The 19,416-nt window shown below is 43.4% G+C and overlaps 1 protein-coding gene across 6 annotated transcripts in view; it reads left to right on the forward strand.

The window, feature by feature from the left end:
* lekr1 (leucine, glutamate and lysine rich 1) overlaps nucleotides 1-19,416 on the forward strand; it is a 273,905-nt gene that overhangs the window by 111,494 nt on the left and 142,995 nt on the right. For all 6 annotated transcript variants that reach the window (XM_060924188.1, XM_060924185.1, XM_060924189.1 and 3 more), the window contains one exon: nucleotides 7,004-7,123. In XM_060924188.1, coding sequence (XP_060780171.1) covers nucleotides 7,004-7,123 — 120 coding nt within the window. The remainder of the gene's footprint in view (nucleotides 1-7,003; nucleotides 7,124-19,416) is intronic.

Below are 19,416 nucleotides of genomic sequence, written 5' to 3' on the forward strand. Positions count from 1 at the left end.
TCTGGAATCTGCTGGCGTGTCCACATGTTACTGTCGCTTTCTCATTCTGTCACGCAGAGCTCAGGAACGTGCGCTTCTCTCTCTCAAAACTGATTTGTTCCTCCTCTTCCTCTGGGCCTGTGTTTATCGCAACTGCTTGCTTGTGTGTGTGTGTGTGTGTGTGTGTGTGTGTGTGTGTGTGTGTGTGTGTGTGTGTGTGTGAGAAAGACATGTTTATGTGTACCGGTGCTCCTGTGGAGTGTGTGCGTGTGTGTGTGAGCACCGTGGAGATGATTTCAAGAAGGAGGAGCAGTTGCAATCAGTTGCTGGTGTGTGGATGTGAGTGTGTTTGGGTGAACCTGCGGAGTGTGTGATGAGGTTCAGTGTCAGGCTGATGGATGTTTGATCTGCAGAAAGAAAGGAAGAAAGATCTGCGCTGTAACCACCCCATATAGATTTACACACACACTCTCTCTCTCTCTCTCACACACGCACACACTCAGCAGGAGGCCTGGGTTTATTACACCACCGGTTTGCTGAACTGCTTAGGATTTATAATATGGACGCTACAGAAATAAATGAATAAATAAATAAATAAAAAATAAAATTGCTAAGATGTTTTATTAATACAGTAAAAATATATAAAAATATACTGAAGGTTTTACTTAATAATTAAATTATTGGTTTTATTGATGTTAATATTTTTTGATCACAGTAATAAAGTAACAAACAGCTGCTGAAATAATAAAAAATATTGTGATGTAATCGTGTGAAATTAAACAGTCCGTATCAAACTGAATCTAATATACTCTTATCTCATGAATATAATAATAAAAATAATAATAATCTCATCTCATCTCATTATCTGTAGCCGCTTTATCCTGCTCTACAGGGTCGCAGGCAAGCTGGAGCCTATCCCAGCTGACTACAGGCGAAAGGTGGGGTACACCCTGGACAAGTCGCCAGGTCATCACAGGGCTGACACATAGACACAGACAACCATTCACACTCACATTCACACCTACGCTCAATTTAGAGTCACCAGTTAACCTAACCTGCATGTCTTTGGATTGTGGGGGAAACCGGAGCACCCGGAGGAAACCCACACGGACACGGGGAGAACATGCAAACTCCGCACAGAAAGGCCCTCGCCAGCCACGGGGCTCGAACCCAGGACCTTCTTGCTGTGAGGCGACAGCGCTAACCACTACACCACCGTGCCGCCAATAATAATAATAATAATAATAATTTCAATTAATCTGTCACTTATATTTTGCACATCTATCTGTCTATTTGCCTGCCTGTCTGTCTATCTGCCTGCCTGTCTACCTTTCGGTCTTTCTGCCTTTCTGTCTATCTGCCTGTCTCCCTCCCTGTCTGTCTTTCTGCCTGTCTATCTACCTACCTGTCTGTCTGCCTGTCTATCGGTCTTTCTGCCTATTTATCTGCCTGCCTTTCTGTCTATCTGTCTGCCTTTCTGTCAGTCTATTTGCCTGTCTGCCTGCCTGTCTGTCTGTCTGCCTGCCTATCTTTCTGCCTGTCTATCTGCCTGCCTACCTGTCTGCCTTTCTGTCTGTCTGTCTGCCTGTCTATCTGCCTACCTGTCTGTCTGCCTGTCTATCGGTCTTTCTGCCTATTTATCTGCCTGCCTTTCTGTCTATCTGTCTGCCTTTCTGTCAGTCTATTTGCCTGTCTGCCTGCCTGCCTGTCTATCTGCCTGCCTGTCTGTCTGCCTGTCTATCTGCCTGCCTACCTGTCTGCCTTGCTGTCTATCTGTCTGCCTTGCTGTCAGTCTATTTGCCTGTCTGCCTGCCTGCCTGTCTGTCTGTCTGCCTGCCTATCTTTCTGCCTGTCTATCTGCCTGCCTGTCTATCTGCCTGCCTACCTGTCTGCCTTTCTGTCTGTCTGTCTGCCTGTCTATCTGCCTACCTGTCTGTCTGTCTTTCTGCCTGTCTGTCTGCCTGTCTAGCTGTCTATCTGCCTGTCTCTCTCTCTCTCAGTGGTGAACCCGTGCTGTGTCTGTTCCCTGTAGTGAACTGGGTCGTTGTGTCGGTGCCACTCAGATGTTTATTGAGCAGTGTTAATAACAGTAGTGGTGACGGGCTGTGATCAGATCCACCGTGCAGGAGCAAGCAGAAGTGGGTCAGAAACGCAGACAGCTGTTTTTTCATCAGAGGCTGAGGTTAATGTGTGTGCTGACAAGGAGCACAAAATCTAATCTGAACGTTAATCTTCTAGATCATTTCCAAGTTGTCGGAGTATCTGATGTCTCGCGGAGAGACCAGACCGGTTCATCTGGCCGGATTAGAGTTCTGTGGAGGATAATCTCACACGCATCGGAAGCGGAGCGTATCCTTCAGGAGTCTCAGCCAACACGCTGAAACGCAAACGCGTGACATTCGGACGGAGAAGACGAGCCGTGACGAGCGAGAGTTCAGCCGACGATTAAAACCTACATGCCATTTAAAGAACAGATCCGTACACAGGTCTCCCTCCAGATAACTCACAGGGCAGTCACAGGGTTCGTTTCACTTCACATCGACGGGGCGCTGATCGGATCCCTTTAAAATAAACAATAACAAATAAAACACACCTAACTGGCGAAGCAGCCAGGCACTGAAACTATAAAACGCTCAGTATTTGAGATTTCCCAGTGATGAGGTCGAGCATAAAAACTGGCAGGTGTTTCATTTTTAAGTATTTTTTGAAATATTCAGTTTCAGTGATACTCGAGAAAAGAAACAGTGCTTCAAATAAATATAGAAACGAAGTACATTTACTCGCAGTTAACTTTCAGTTCCATCACCATCGAGGACTAGGAGCTCTCAGGGGTCAGGATTATATCCCCTGCGTCTCAGCTAAAGAGACTGAAATCAGTAATCACCAGCTAATAACAATATCACCTTCATTTATATAGCATCAACATCGAGGACTAGGAGCTCTCAGGGGTCTTTCTGCCTGTCTGTCTATCTGCCTGTCTGCCTTTCTGTCTTTCTGCCTGTCTGTCTATCTGCCTGTCTGCCTCCTTGTCTGTCTATCTGCCTTGTCTGTCTATCTGCCTTTCTGTCTATCTGCCTTTCTGTCTTTCTGCCTGTCTGTCTTTCTGCCTGTCTGTCTGCCTTTCTGTCTTTCTGCCTGTCTGTCTTTCTGCCTTTCTGTCTATCTGCCTTTCTGTCTATCTGCCTTTCTGTCTGCCTTTCTGTCTTTCTGCCTGTCTGTCTTTCTGCCTTTCTGTCTATCTGCCTGTCTGCCTGTCTGTCTGTCTATGTGCCTTTCTGTCTATCTGCCTGTCTGTCTATCTGCCTGTCTGCCTCCATGTCTGTCTACCTGCCTTTCTGTCTATCTGCCTTTCTGTCTGTCTGCCTTTCTGTCTTTCTGCCTGTCTGTCTTTCTGCCTTTCTGTCTATCTGCCTGTCTGCCTCCCTGTCTGTCTATCTGACTGTCTGTCTGTCTATCTGCCTTTCTGTCTATCTGCCTGTCTGCCTTTCTGTCTATCTGCCTGTCTGTCTATCTGTCTTTCCATCTATCTGCCTGTCTGCCTCCCTGTCTATCTGCCTGCCTGTCTGTCTTTCTGCCTGTCTGTCTATCTGCTTTCTGTCTGTCTATCTGCCTGTCTGTCTATCTGCCTTTCTGTCTGTCTGCCTATCTATCTGCCTACCTGTCTATCTGCCTACCTGTCTATCTGTCTTTCTGCCTGTCTATCTGCCTGCCTTTCTGTCTGTCTGTCTTTCTGCCTGTTTGCCTTTCTGTCTTTCTGCCTGAAGGATAGCATCGTTATATTAAAGTGTAAAAGTCTCACGTGTTTGATGAAAATCTCAGCGCTTTATCAGGCTGATCAGTGTCGGTGTTTCCTGAACAGAGGTCAGTGTGTCTAATTCCTCACTCTGGGATTATAATAATGCTATTAATGTTATTAAATCTAATTTAAGTTTGAAACTAGTTTTTATTTGCACTGGCACTTCACACTTTGCTGCATCGTTTTATACAGCGTTATGTCCGTGTTTTTATCTCCCGGTATCTAACGCAGGGGGGTAGAGCTATCGCTCCATCTGTCTGTAAATATTTTAGTTTCTGGAGCATAACTCAAAAATTATTCAGAATATTTTTCATGAAACCTGACCGTTATGTTAAGTGACTAGAGGAGTTGTGCCTTTTGACATTTTGGGATTTCTGTGATTTTTATTTTTTCCGTATTTCCATGGCAACCAATTCAACTTAGAAAAATTTGGAGTGAGGTTTCATATGTGTGAGTGGGGGGGGGGGGGGGGAATACATCATCTCCTGATCACGCTTGTTAATTACTTTATAGCTCTTTAATTACTTTAATTTAATTACTTTCTCATTTAATTTTTATCACTTTATTATTTAATTTTATTACTATATTATTAGATTATTTTTATTACTTTATATCTCTTTACTTACTTTATTTTAATTACTTTATTATTTAATTGTATTACTTAATATCTCTAATTATTTTATATTAATTACTTTCTCGCTTTATTTACTTTATTTTAATTATTTTATTTAATTTTAATTACTATATTATTATTTATATAACTTTCTCTTTAATGACTATTTTAATTACTTTATTATATAATTTTTATTACGTCATCTGTTTAATTACTCTATTAATTACTTAATCTCTAATTACTTTATTTTAATTACTTTATTTAAATTTTATAACGATTGTTTAATTTTAATTACTTTATATGTTTTACCTTATTTTACTTTATATCTCTTTAATGACTATTTTAATTACTTTATTTAATTTTATTACTTCATATCTGTTTAATTATTTTATTAATTACTTAATCTCTAATTACTTTATTTTAATTACTTAATTTAACTATTGTTTAATTTTAATTACTTTATATCTTTTTACTTTATTTTACTTTATGTAATTTTAATTACTTTATTTTAATTACTTTATTATTTAATTTTAATTACTTTATCTCTTTAATTACTTATTTTAATTACTTTATGTAATTTTAATTAATTTATATCTCTTTAATTACTTTATTTTAATTCCTTTATTATTTATTTCTGGGGCGGCACGGTGGTGTAGTGGTTAGCGCTGTCGCCTCACAGCAAGAAGGTCCTGGGTTCGAGCCCCGTGGCCGGCGAGGGCCTTTCTGTGTGGAGTTTGCATGTTCTCCCCGTGTCCGCGTGGGTTTCCTCCGGGTGCTCCGGTTTCCCCCACAGTCCAAAGACATGCAGGTTAGGTTAACTGGTGACTCTAAATTGAGCGTAGGTGTGAATGTGAGTGTGAATGGTTGTCTGTGTCTATGTGTCAGCCCTGTGATGACCTGGCGACTTGTCCAGGGTGTACCCCGCCTTTCGCCCGTACTCAGCTGGGATAGGCTCCAGCTTGCCTGTGACCCTGTAGAACAGGATAAAGCGGCTAGAGATAATGAGATGAGATGAGATTACTTAATTTTAATTACTTTATCTCTTTAATTACTTATTTTAATTACTTTACTTTATATCTTTTTAATTACTTTATTTTAATCACTTTATTATTTAATTGTAATTAATTTATATCTCTTTAATTACTTATTTTAATTACTTTTGTAATTTTAATTACTTTATATCTCTTTAATTACTCTTTATCTCTTGTTTGTAATGTCTTTATTTATTTATATTTATTTATTTATTCGGTGATGTTGCTGGAGGACTTACAGAATAAAAATTTCATTGGAGTGTGTGATGCAGTCTTGAGTAAATGTGACAAATTTGAATTGAATTGAATTGAATAGAAATGTCAGGAGATCCATTAAACAAAACTGTAAACCTGAATTTCAGTTTCATTTTATTTGTATAGCGCCTTTAACAATTGACATCGTCCCAAAGCAGCTTTACAGAAATGTACAGCTCCCAGACATAAATTTAACATTGATGATTTCACAAATTTATCTCTAAAACCGTCGTTGGGGTGACGGAGAGCGTTCCCTCCCAACTCCACGTAACAGGTGACATTTAATCCACAGGAAACTCCGAGAACGAGAAGTTTGTCTCGCATCACTGCGTACAACACAATGCAATCTCAAGGAGAAGGTCTACTACTTCCTGTTTCTATGTTGTTATTTCCTGCACTGTGTGAATGCGCTACGTTCAGGCAATAACGGTCTTTCCCTGGCATGCATGTGTGCGTGCGTGCATATGTGCGTGCGTGCGTGTGTGTGTGTGTGTTGCAGCGTGACCTCATCCATGCTATAATTCGCCAACATAAAAGCTGACAGGAAGTGGATTTATCCACAGCTTTCTTCTCCCATATGTAGATTCCCGAGTTTGAAGTGAGGACGCTGCAGGCGGAGACAAAGACAGGAGCAGACAGACGAAGAGAGAAAGAGGCAAAGAGACTTAAACCGGCAGAGACAAAGATGTAGAGGCAAAGAGAGACAGAGGCCGAGAGGCTGAAAGAGAAATCCAAAGACAGATGGAGACACGGACAGAGCCAAAGACCGAGATAAGGAGAGAGAGAGAGACAGACTGACTGAGCAGAAGACATGGACAGAGGCAAAAAGAGACAGAGCTAAAGACAGAAAGACGAAAAAAGATCAATGGACAAATGAAACAAAGAGAGACAGGGACAGAGAGGCGGGGTCCTGGACAGAGATAAAGACAGAGAGACAGAAACAAAGCAAGACACAAAACTAGAGACAAAGACAGATATAGAGACAGGGAGACAAAAATAGAGACTGAGAGACAGATATGAGAGACGGTGTACACACACACACACACACACTGGTGTTCTGGTGATCTGTGAGTCAATGCCGAGGCTTTAGTAAACTGTGTGGTGTCTGGGATTAGTCAGCCTTGGCATGCTTCCTCCTGTCACTCATCTGAGAAAGGAGCTGGGTTCTCATAAACCCTGCACCAACGCATCTCTCATTTACACTCTCTACACACACACACACACACACACACGGTCAAGTGTAAGACGGTTAACATTCACTATAAAAGTCAAGGGTCATAATCAGTACCATTTTCTCTCTCTCTCTCTCTCTCTCTCTCTCTGTTTCAGAGTGAAGGCTCTGATGCTGCAGGTGTCTCAGGCAGACATCAGTCTGGTGGACTTGAAGGCAGACAGCGAGAGGACGCGAGCGGAGCTGGACAGCGAGCTCGAACGCAGCCTGCAACTCAGGTAAGGAAACGAGGCAACAATGCAGCTGTCAAGGCCGGAAAGGAGAGAGCGAGGGAGACGCAGAACAGCTGGAGAACAGAAAGAAAAGCAGCGTGAGGGCCAAGCGCAGATCCGATTGGCCCAGAAGAGAGCGTGTGGCATGTCTACAGTAGCCACCACAACCACGGCACGACAGGAAGAACTCAGCAGATGGGAAACAACTGGAAGTCAGAGCGAGCGAGCGAGTGTGTGTGTGTGTGTGTGTGTGTGTGTGTGTGTGTATACGTGTGAAACTAGGAGCAGAAATAGAGAAGAGAAAAACAGTGCAACAGCTGACTGATAGTTCACTTTACCACACACACGACATTGAAGGAGTAAAATACACACACACACACACACACACACTTTTCCTCAAAGACACACCGTACACTTTTGGACAGTTGTTTATATATATATATATATGTGTGTGTACGGGTCATTCTAGAACTCGGGGTCCATTTGGCGTCTCCGAGGTGATAAACCTTTCGTTATATGCTTGATGTACATTTTAGACCCAATTTATCCATAAAACATTAACTAAACGACCCCCACCCCTCCCCCAACATTATCGGCCGTCTTCGACTCCTGATTCATCCGTTCAACTCCCATAAACAGGAAGTGATTCAGGCCCTGTCCACACGGCAACGGATTCAGGTGACTCCGATACAATTGCTTATCGTTTAGGCCTGGCGTCCACACGGCACCGGCGTTTTGGGTGCCCAAAACGCAATCTTTTTGAGAACGGGTTCCAGAGTGGAAAGATCTGGCAACGTTGCCGTTGCGAAGTCGTCTGGATGAGTAGAACGGATTTGTTTACGATGACGTCACAACCACATGACTGTGAGTGCTTCACGCCGGGTAGAAGTGTAACGAACTCGATGCGAGTTGTCAACAAATCCTATAACTTGGTTCATGAAACGCGCTTACAAAATATTTTCACTGTGAATATTTATTGTGTAATGGTGCAAAGTGAGAGAGAGAGAGAGAGAGAGAGAGAGAGACTCTGCCCTTAGGGCAGAGTCAATCCCGCCAACAAAAATAGGGAAAAAAAGGAGCGATCTCACCTCTTCAGATGTTGATTTAAGTCCTAGAATACATTCCTCAAAAAGGGCGTAGAAGAGCAAATTAATCCATCAACGTGTAGCATTCAATTTATTCCGGACCATTAAAGACGCCGCCTTCCGCGTAGAATCATACGTCATCCTCGCCGCCATATTGGATAGGTCAAAGCGGAGAATAAAGATTCATGTGCTGCGTTTAACTGTACCAACAGGTTTACCGTCCAAACGAGATCACATGGGATTACCTTTCACAGGTGAGAAACAACAAATTAATCCATCAACGTGTAGCATTCAATTTATTCCGGACCATTAAAGACGCCACCTTCCGCGTAGAATCATACGTCATCCTCGCCGCCATATTGGATAGGTCAAAGCGGAGAATAAAGATTCATGTGCTGCGTTTAACTGTACCAACAGGTTTACCGTCCAAACGAGATCACATGGGATTACCTTTCACAGGTGAGAAACAACAAATTAATCCATCAACGTGTAGCATTCAATTTATTCCGGACCATTAAAGACGCCGCCTTTCGCGTAGAATCATACGTCATCCTCGCCGCCATATTGGATAGGTCAAAGCGGAGAATAAAGATTAGCTGCGTTTAACTGTACCAACAGGTTTGCCGTCCAAACGAGATCACATGGGATTACCTTTCACAGGTGAGACTGGAAAAATTGTATTTGGTCATTATAATGTAATTTTACGAACAGATTTTCCTGACTTTGTGGCTAATATGAAGTCTCGCGCATAATAGTTTATGCGCATGCGTCCTTACTTCTTCTATTGTTCTGGTGTCTCCGAAGGGACCGTCTTACAGCGCCCCTAGAGGTGTGGCATGTGTATTGCATCGTTTTCAGCAAGCGTTGCTTTGCCATATGGACCTGATATTTTACTGATCGTTGCCCATTTGGACGCGATATATTTTTAAATAACATCTCGTTGCCGTTGTCGTGTGGATGTAGCCTCAGTCTAACAGTCTGTTTTTTGCAGCTTATTCTCATCTCATCTCATCTCATCTCATTATCTCTAGCCGCTTTATCCTGTTCTACAGGGTCGCAGGCAAGCTGGAGCCTATCCCAGCTGACTACGGGCGAAAGGCGGGGTACACCCTGGACAAGTCGCCAGGTCATCACAGGGCTGACACATAGACACAGACAACCATTCACACTCACATTCACACCTACGCTCAATTTAGAGTCACCAGTTAACCTAACCTGCATGTCTTTGGACTGTGGGGGAAACCGGAGCACCCGGAGGAAACCCACGCGGACACGGGGAGAACATGCAAACTCCACACAGAAAGGCCCTCGCCGGCCACAGGGCTCGAACCCAGGACCTTCTTGCTGTGAGGCGACAGCGCTAACCACTACACCACCGTGCCGCCCTCGTAACGCTAGATTAGCTTGTGAAATGAATCGGTTAACAACAGTTCGTATTCAGTGTGTAAAAACGACAACGACAGCATACAAATATGATGGTTTTCTAAGTTTGTGTGGCATGTAAATAGCAATCCGACTTGATACCGACAACAACTGGTGTTCATTAAGGTCACAAAGACATTAATCTGTTGTGTATTGACTGCTTAAGTTTGTCCCTTATGAGCTACAGGACGCCCCCCTGTGTTACGTGTTGTAAGTGACGTGTTAAAACCTCTTCCTGAGTTGAGAAGCAATACAAGCGCACCTGCAATTCTCCTTGGTCTCCCGTTTCTTCATTATTAGTTGTAGTACAAAACATTATAGTACACAACAAAACTGGCGACGAGGTAACGCGGCCTCGCGTTTGTTATTTTCGGTAGAAAGTCCGAGTTTAACGAGTTTTTCGCGAGTGTACAGTGCGACGTCGCGGTAAACAGAGCGGAGGCACAGGCTAATCGCTGCAGCGTGGACGGGACCACGCCGTTACGGAGGACAACGCGACTGCGAGGAAGGAGCAATCTCCGCGGCGGAAAGGAGACTGAAGTAAACTGTTAAGAGGAGGACTGTGCTGGCACTACAAAAAAAAAAAAAAAGAGGACATAAGCGTAGTAAGTCAAATGAAACAGCGAGGGTAACTGATTAACAGGAGAAATTTGCATGAGGATAAGGCTAATTGCTGAACTCAGAGGAAGATAAGGACTGTTGTTTGAAAATGGCTGCACTGGTCGGAAATATAGAACCATTTGAGGAAAGCACAGAACGATGGAGTTCATGCACCGAGAGGTTTGAATATTTTGTCCTGGCTAACAAGATTAAAGACGATGTTCTTGTGCCAGCGTTTTTAAGTGTTATGGGAGGAAAAACATTCAACCTACTACGCAGCCCAGTGCAACCTGAAAAGCCACGAGACAAGTCCTACGGAGAAATAGTGACGATATTAAAAGATCACTATGCGCCTAAGCCACTGATTATTGCAGAGAGGTTCAGATTCCATAAAAGGAACCAAGAAGAGGGTGAATCTGTTTCACAGTTCGTAGCTATATTTAAACGGTTGTGAACATTGTGAATTTGGACTTTCACTCAGTGACACCATACGTGACCGGCTGGTGTGTGGTCTACGCGGTGAGGCTGTTCAGAAACGACTACTGACTGAGGCTAACCTGAGACTGGAAAAAGCCATAGAGATCAGTACATCAATGGAGATGGCTGCCAGAGAAGCACAGCAGCTAAGTGCATCAACCCAAGTGCACAAGTTGTCCATTGAGTCCAAGAACAAAGCGGCAGCTGGCCAACCTTGCTACCGTTGTGGGAAAACCAGGCACCGGAGTGTCGGTGTAAGGACTTGGACTGCAGAAACTGTGGTAAGAAAGGCCACATTGAACGTGCCTGTAAAAACGAAAAGACCCAGACACACAAACAGCACGGTGAGAGAAAGAAAAGTGGCTTCCACAGAAACAAGAAGAAACATGTGAATAAGATGGAACATGAACAGGATGAACAGAGTGACTGTGAGTCTGGTGATGAAAATACAGTGCATGTTTTATCTGTCAAGGATGATGATGATGGATACTGGCTCACACCGTTACTGGAGAACAAACCAGTGCGGATGCAGGTGGATACTGGTACATGTGTATCCATGATTATCAGAAGCTGTTTACAAGGAGAAGCTGCAACACCGTGCTCTTCGAGAGACCAAGCTGAAGTTAAGGACGTACACTTTACCAGTGCCTATTCCAGTGTTAGGAGTTGTGGATGTGACAGTGGAACACAATGAACAGAAAGAGACTCTTCCACTGTACATCATTCAAGGAAATCGTCTGGCTCTGTTACAGTGGGGCAAAAAAGTATTTAGTCAGTCACCAGTTGTGCAAGTTCTCCCACTTAAAAAGATGAGAGAGGCCTGTAATTTTCATCATAGGTACACTTCAACTATGAGAGACAAAATGAGAAAAAGAAAATCACAAAAATCACATTGTCTGATTTTTAAAGAATTTATTTGCAAATTATGGTGGAAAATAAGTATTTGGTCAATAACAGAAGTTCATTTCAATACTTTGTTATATACCCTTTGTTGGCAATGACAGAGGTCAAACGTTTTCTGTAAGTCTTCACAAGGTTTTCACACACTGTTGCTGGTATTTTGGCCCATTCCTCCATGCAGATCTCCTCTAGAGCAGTGATGTTTTGGGGCTGTCGCTGGGCAACACGGACTTTCAACTCCCTCCAAAGATTTTCTATGGGGTTGAGATCTGGAGACTGGCTAGGCCACTCCAGGACCTTGAAATGCCTCTTACGAAGCCACTCCTTCGTTGCCCGGGCGGTGTGTTTGGGATCATTGTCATGCTGAAAGACCCAGCCACGTTTCACCTTCAATGCCCTTGCTGATGGAAGGAGGTTTTCACTCAAAATCTCACGATACATGGCCCCATTCATTCTTTCCTTTACACGGATCAGTCATCCTGGTCCCTTTGCAGAAAAACAGCCCCAAAGCATGATGTTTCCACCCCCATGCTTCACAGTAGGTATGGTGTTCTTTGGATGCAACTCAGCATTCTTTCTCCTCCAAACATGACAAGTTGAGTTTTTACCAAAAAGTTCTATTTTGGTTTCATCTGACCATATGACATGCTCCCAATCCTCTTCTGGATCATCCAAATGCTCTCTAGCAAACTTCAGACGGGCCTGGACATGTACTGGCTTAAGCAGGGGGACACGTCTGGCACTGCAGGATTTGAGTCCCTGGCGGCGTAGTGTGTTACTGATGGTAGCCTTTGTAACTTTGGTCCCAGCTCTCTGCAGGTCATTCACTAGGTCTCCCCGTGTGGTTCTGGGATTTTTGCTCACTGTTCTTGTGATCATTTTGACCCCACGGGGTGAGATCTTGCGTGGAGCCCTAGATCGAGGGAGCAGTGGTCTTGTATGTCTTCCATTTTCTAATAATTGCTCCCACAGTTGATTTCTTCACACCAAGCTGCTTACCTATTGCAGATTCAGTCTTCCCAGCCTAGTGCAGGTCTACAATTTTGTTTCTGGTGTCCTTTGACAGCTCTTTGGTCTTGGCCATAGTGGAGTTTGGAGTGTGACTGTTTGAGGTTGTGGACAGGTGTCTTTTATACTGATAATGAGTTCAAACAGGTGCCATTAATACAGGTAACGAGTGGAGGACAGAGGAGCCTCTTAAAGAAGAAGTTACAGGTCTGTGAGAGCCAGAAATCTTGCTTGTTTGTAGGTGACCAAATACTTATTTTACCGAGGAATTTACCAATTAATTCATTAAAAATCCTACAATGTGATTTCCTGGATTCTTTCCCCCCATTCTGTCTCTCATAGTTGAAGTGTACCTATGATGAAAATTACAGGCCTCTCTCATCTTTTTAAGTGGGAGAACTTGCACAATTGGTGGCTGATTAAATACTTTTTTGCCCCACTGTAGGTCACCGGTGGTTAAAAAAGATCAGACTGAACTGACAAGAATTAGTGTTTGTGATTCTGGATGGAGACACAAGCCCTCTACAGGAGATCTTGAAAAAAGCACCCCAGAGTTTTCAATGGAGAACTTGGCAGCATGAAAGATGTTGTGGTTAAGCTGATAGTCAAACTAGGAACCACACCAAAGTGCCTGAAAGCTAGACCTGTCCCGTATGCCATCAAACCAAAAGTCGAGGCGGAACTAGACAGACTAGTGAAGAGTGGAGTCTTGGAACCTGTGAGCACAAGTGAATGGGCTACACCCATTGTCCCAGTCATAAAAACAGATGGGGCTCCAAGAATCTGTGGTGATTTTGAAGTCACTGTGAACCCTGTCTTGACTGTAGAACAGTATCCATTACCCCTCATTGATGACCTCTTTTCAGGTTTGGCTGGAGGACAGAAGTTTAGTAAGGTAGATTTATCTCAAGCATATCTTCAGATGCATGTGGATCCAGAGTCACAGGAGCTGTTGACCATAGTGACACACAAAGGCCTGTACAGGTACCGGAGGCTCCCTTTTGGGATCACATCTGCTCCAGCACTTTTCCAAAGAGCCATGGACCAGATCCTGAGTGGTCTTTCAGGAGTCCAGTGCTACCTGGATGACCTGCTCATCACAGTACCAGATGAGCAGTCACACTTGAAGAATCTGGATGCGACACTACAAAGACTGAAGGAATATGGTCTGAGAGTCAGGAAAACCAAGTGTGAGTGTTTCCGACCATCTGTCGAGTACCTGGGACATGTGATTAACAGCACAGGTCTCCACAAGGCACCATCAAAGGTGAAGGCTATTGTGGAGGCTCTGTCCCCGAAAAATGTGAGTCAGTTGAGGTCATTCCTTGGTTTGCTGACATACTATGCAAGATTTGTGGCTAACCTTGCCAATAAACTGAAGCCGCTGCATGAGCTGCTTAACAAAACAAAGACATGGAAGTGGACAGACAAATGTGAGACAGCTTTCAAACATGTGAAGATGGCCCTCTCCAAATCTGAGGCCCTTGCCCACTTTGACCCCACATTACCACTTCAGTTGGCATGTGATGCCTCACCTTATGGGGTAGGTGCAGTCGTGTCTCACATCATGCCATCAGGAGAAGAGAGACCAATCACCTTTGCATCGAGGACACTGAGCAAAGCGAAAAGCAGTTATGCACAGATCGAGCATGAGGCACTGTCTATAGTGTTTGGAGTCAAGAAATTCCATCAGTGTCTCTTCGTCAGAAAATTCACACTACTGACAGACCATCGACCTCTAACCTCCATCTTTGGTCCTCACACTGGCATTCCGTCGCTGGCAGCCAGCCGTATGCAGCGATGGGCTCTGTTGTTGTCTGCCCACCAGTATGACATCAAGTATAGGCGGTCAGATCAGTACCAGAATGCTGACGGGCTCTCAAGGCTCCCATTGCCTGTCACACACCCTGAGCCCACACAAGCTGAGATCTTCTACTTCAAGGAAGTGACGGCTGCTCCAGTAACTTCACTGCATGTGAAGAAACACACACGCACTGACCCTGTCCTGTCAGAGGTTATGGATATCGTCACTCATGGGAGAGGAGGAGAGATGACACCAAGCTTGAAGCCTTACCTGGTGAGACAAAATGAGCTTTCAGTCCAGTCTGGATGCTTATTGTGGGGTTATCGTGTCATCATTCCACCGCCCCTAAGAGAGAAAGTGCTTGCTGAGCACCACACTGGACACTGTGGTGTGGTGCGGATGAAAGAAATTGCACGCAGCTATTTCTGGTGGCCGGGCCTGGATGCAGCTATAGAGGAGAAAGCAAAGTCCCGTTCTGCCTGCCAGAAACTGAGAAACCTCCCACAGCCGGCACCATTACATCCATGGGACTGGCCTGAAGAACCATGGCAAAGAATCCACATTGACTTTGCTGGACCACTGGAGAACCACATGTTCTTAGTGGTAGTCGACGCTCATAGCAAATGGCCAGAAGTTGCCATTATGAAGAGCACCTCCTCAGAGAGAACCATTGAGGAGCTAAGGTCTATCTTCAGCCGTTTTGGCCTACCACAATAGCTTGTTAGTGATAACGGCCCACAACTCGTGTCTGAAGAGTTCAAGACATTCATGGAAGAGAATGGTATTCAGCACATCAAGTCTGCACCATATCACCCAGCTACAAATGGGCTCGCTGAAAGATTTGTACAAACCATGAAGCAAGCTCTCAAGTCCTCTCAAGGCACACAGTCTCTCAACCGGCGTCTCAGTGCTTTTCTGTTGTCGTATCGAAACACACCACATGCGACAACAAAGGTGAGTCCTGCCTCGTCTATGCTCAAGAGACAGCTTCGCACTTGACTTGACCTCCTGAGACCCCAAAAGACAAAAGAAGTTGTGCAGCTTCAACAGAGAGCTCAAATGGAAAGACAATCAAAAGCAAAGTTCCGGAGATTCACAGCTGGAGATAAGGTGCTCTCCCGGAACTATACCGGTGGTGTAAAGTGGATACCTGCAATATACCTGCAGTATACCTGTATACTGTGTCATATACAGTAGAAACCAGTGATCATCTCATCTGGAGAAGACACGTTGATCAACTACTCCACACTTCTGGTTCCTGTAATGACTCACCTCAGCCAACATCTTTTGTTCTGGAGCTGGAGGCCTACCAGGGGCAACACCCATCACCAGAAGAACCCCAGAAGCAACCTTCAGGAATGGACAGTGCTCCAGGCACACCTAAACCTGCTCAGGTGCCTACCCCAGGCATCACTCCCAGTCCAAGGCTCCTGCAATCTGCACCAAGAGACAACGTGACTGACTTACCTATAGGTCGTACTTACCCCAGAAGAAACAGACGACCTCCTGATAGACTGTCATTGTAGTCTAGTGACTAACCCATTACACTGGGGCAGAATAATCCCCTTTGGGTTCAGTCCGGATTGAGGTAGTCTACCCTCTCTACGTAGTTCAGGCAAAAGTTCTACAGCCATTACGTGTTTGTTAAAAGTGAATTATATTTGAAGCAAAGACTTTTAAGAGGGAATACAGAGGTAGTGAAATGTTTTACTTCCGTTAAGGGAACGTCAAAAGTAAAGGGGGAGGGATATGTTGTGTATTGACTGCTTAAGTTTGTCCCTTATGAGCTACAGGACGCCCCCCGTGTTACATGTTGTAAGTGACGTGTTAAAACCTCTTCCTGAGTTGAGAAGCAATACAAGCGCACCTGCAATTCTCCTTGGTCTCCCGTTTCTTCATTATTAGTTGTAGTACAAAACATTATAGTACACAACAATATCAAACTGTGCTAATGTTGGCTAATATTGCACGTAGTCTTGCTTGTGAAGTGCCTGCAAACTTTAGCAGCCCGCTAATTTGAAGCGCTTCAGTTAAGACCTGCAGAGCCCTGACCGAGTTCGTGTAACATGACACATGTAAACAACAACAGTCCGATGGTGATGTGGACATTGTTCGTGGCCCAGACACCTTTTAATCAAATCAAACATTTTCACGTTATCAGCAAAACAGCCTCCGCCTTCTTGATCAGAAATGTTTGGTTACTCCCGCCTCTCTTTTGAAAACGTCACATAGCGAGTACATACATACGCTGAACTGATTGGTTTTCAAGGGGGTTCAGTTGAAAGTGGTGGCTAAAAACTTTTCTTTGTAGAACCCTGTCCCTCCCTCCCTCCCCTCTCTGCTCTGGGCTCGAGAAGACAACAAAAGGGCAATAATATAACAACAACCAATCAGAATTCAGATACATTCTGTTGCCAAGTAAAATTGTAACCTTTCAACATGCCAAAAAAGTTCTCGAGCCCTCGTCCTGTTTTACCGTTAGATCAATCACATATCAGCTTAAACTAGCATTCTAAAACTAGTTAAAGATCCCACAGAAGAGAGCCGACTCCCCCCGCCGGCCTCATGGAACGCAGTGTTTAAGGCTCCGGATGTGTTTTACTTCCATTTATGAGGGAAAGGAACATACACCCTCCCGACAGTCAATGCGTTATTCGCTTGTAAAACACATTTGCAAATTGGTAGAATGAGTTAATCATCACATGCAAGATTTGCAATTATTATTCATGAATTACTACAGTTTTGAACTTCAAATTTTAAAAGTCTGGACTTTGGAGAGATGATGGTGGAACACCATCTTTTGGTGGAACACAACGGAGCAAAATATTGCGACCCTGTTGACCTGAAGTTGGCGCCACTGGGGGTTGGCATTGGGTTTATGTCCCCACCAATGTTAATACCAAACCTACGCCCTTGGTCTCTTCCGATGCTGGGGGTCGTCCAGATACTTTTGCCCTGCTGCACACACAGCCTTCCTCTTTGAACTTTTTGGGCCGTGTCCAAATCTGCATTGCAGTTGGTGCATTTTTAGAGAATTCTAACACACAAAACGCCTTTTCTTTTCCAGCGAACGGCATTTCTATCCCTAAATGCAAAAAACATTAAACATACAATTTTGACCTGTTTCCACACACGCTGTTAAAATTTGCGGTCAATTGAACAAGAATCGGCAAAGTTATTAGACTGTGAAACGATATCGGATTTTTTGAAACACCCTGTATTTTCTCCGTCCCAGTGTTCTTGTTAACGCTGTTATAAAACCGCCTAAACTCCACGAAGACTTTTAATAATGCGCATGACACCCGCGCCGACTGACGTCACTTCCTCTGGCGGGGAAACTTCAGAAAGGTGGTGAGGTGTGTCCTGTTGTGTTCTGTTTTTTTTTTTTAATTTCTCTCATTAATTTGAACAAAATGTTGAGGGTTTTACACCAACAGGAGATTCATTGTTCGTCAACTCTGTTCTTGTGATATCGGCGTGAATCTCTCGCTCTTTTTTAAAAATAATACGATTAAAATCCGTACATGCCGTGTGGGAGCCAGTTTGAGGTCAGCACGTGGAGTTAAGACACAAAAACGGTGGGCAGTGTCAACTCTGTTGTCGTCAGTTCTGTTAACGGCTTGCCCAGTTTAACGGCAACAGAGTTGACGACGACTAACGGAGTCGACGCTTGAAACATACCCGCAATTATAGAACGGGCCGTGTAGATATAAATATCGAACAGTTATTCCATGAAATCGAGTCGTACATGAGCTGATCGTCGGCTATAATCCGTGATTGATCGGAATAACCGTTTTATTCTGTCCACGTTCACTGGATTTTGAGAAACAGAGCATTTTTCTTTTTCTTTTTTGCCAATTCGATCAATTTAAAAACTCTGCACAAAACGTCTGACAAAATCATTTCTGCTTAGAATGTAAACCAACCGGCGAAATGACAGTGAAAAATGCGACGATAATAATAATAATAATTCTTGAAAAATTTTTAAAAGATACGTCCTTATCGTCAAATGCTTTCTAGCCCAAGAGCATTAGCTCAAAATTGAGTCCAACCCGGAACAAATTAGTAACAAGCTGAATTTTTCAGAATATGTTCGGAATAACATACTAAAAGTCCCCGGGAATCCACCTTGTGCTCTCTGAGAAATTCAAGATGGCGTCCAAAATGGCCGCCGATTGGAGATTTTTCAATATCTCAGGGATAAAACATAATAGAAATGCAATTAAAATGTTAAATTATATGTTCTCTCATACAAGCAATGCAAATTCACCATTGTCACACTGTTAAAATTAAAATTAACCAAGATTACAAGGTCATTAATGTGGAAATTACATGGAATTTGATGGTTGACATGACTGACAGATTAGCTTAGTAGGCTACCTACATACGTGAACATAATGTAAGACAACAATTAGACATCAATTTCCTTAATATTTAGTGCATCTTTAAGCTTTGATAAAATATTAAAAGGAAATTAAATTTGAGAACTCTATCTTCTAAAACTACAATGGCAAGCTGTTTCAGTACACTTCTTCAACATTCCGGCGACTTTCATGACAAAAAGGTCTGCCTCAATAAAAGCTCTTGCTTATAAACAATGAGTAGACTTAAACACTTCTCAGTGCCTCAGTTGTAATGCTCGGACCTTTGTTGTACCATCAATGAAGTAGGGAATTTATTCAAGCTTGTTTAAGGGTGGAAAAAAATTAATCTTTGAGTTTCTAGCGCCAGTCTTTACTACTAGCAATGCCAGTGTGTTCGGACAAAAAATGACTGAACTCAGCATGACCTTTTAAAAATGACTGAACTCAGCATGACCTTTTAACATGCCATTTTTCATTTTACACCACCAATTTACTTTAATTAATATTAATGAAAATAAGTGCTCCAACCCCTAGTAATTGTGTTTGTTGTTTTGTGAGCAGAATAGGATGATACGGAGTGAACGAGTAACCAATGGATCCACACTATACACAAATATACTGTTATAATAATGTGTACAT

This window comes from Neoarius graeffei, chromosome 6, assembly GCF_027579695.1.
Source record: "Neoarius graeffei isolate fNeoGra1 chromosome 6, fNeoGra1.pri, whole genome shotgun sequence".
Lineage (NCBI taxonomy): Eukaryota > Metazoa > Chordata > Actinopteri > Siluriformes > Ariidae > Neoarius > Neoarius graeffei.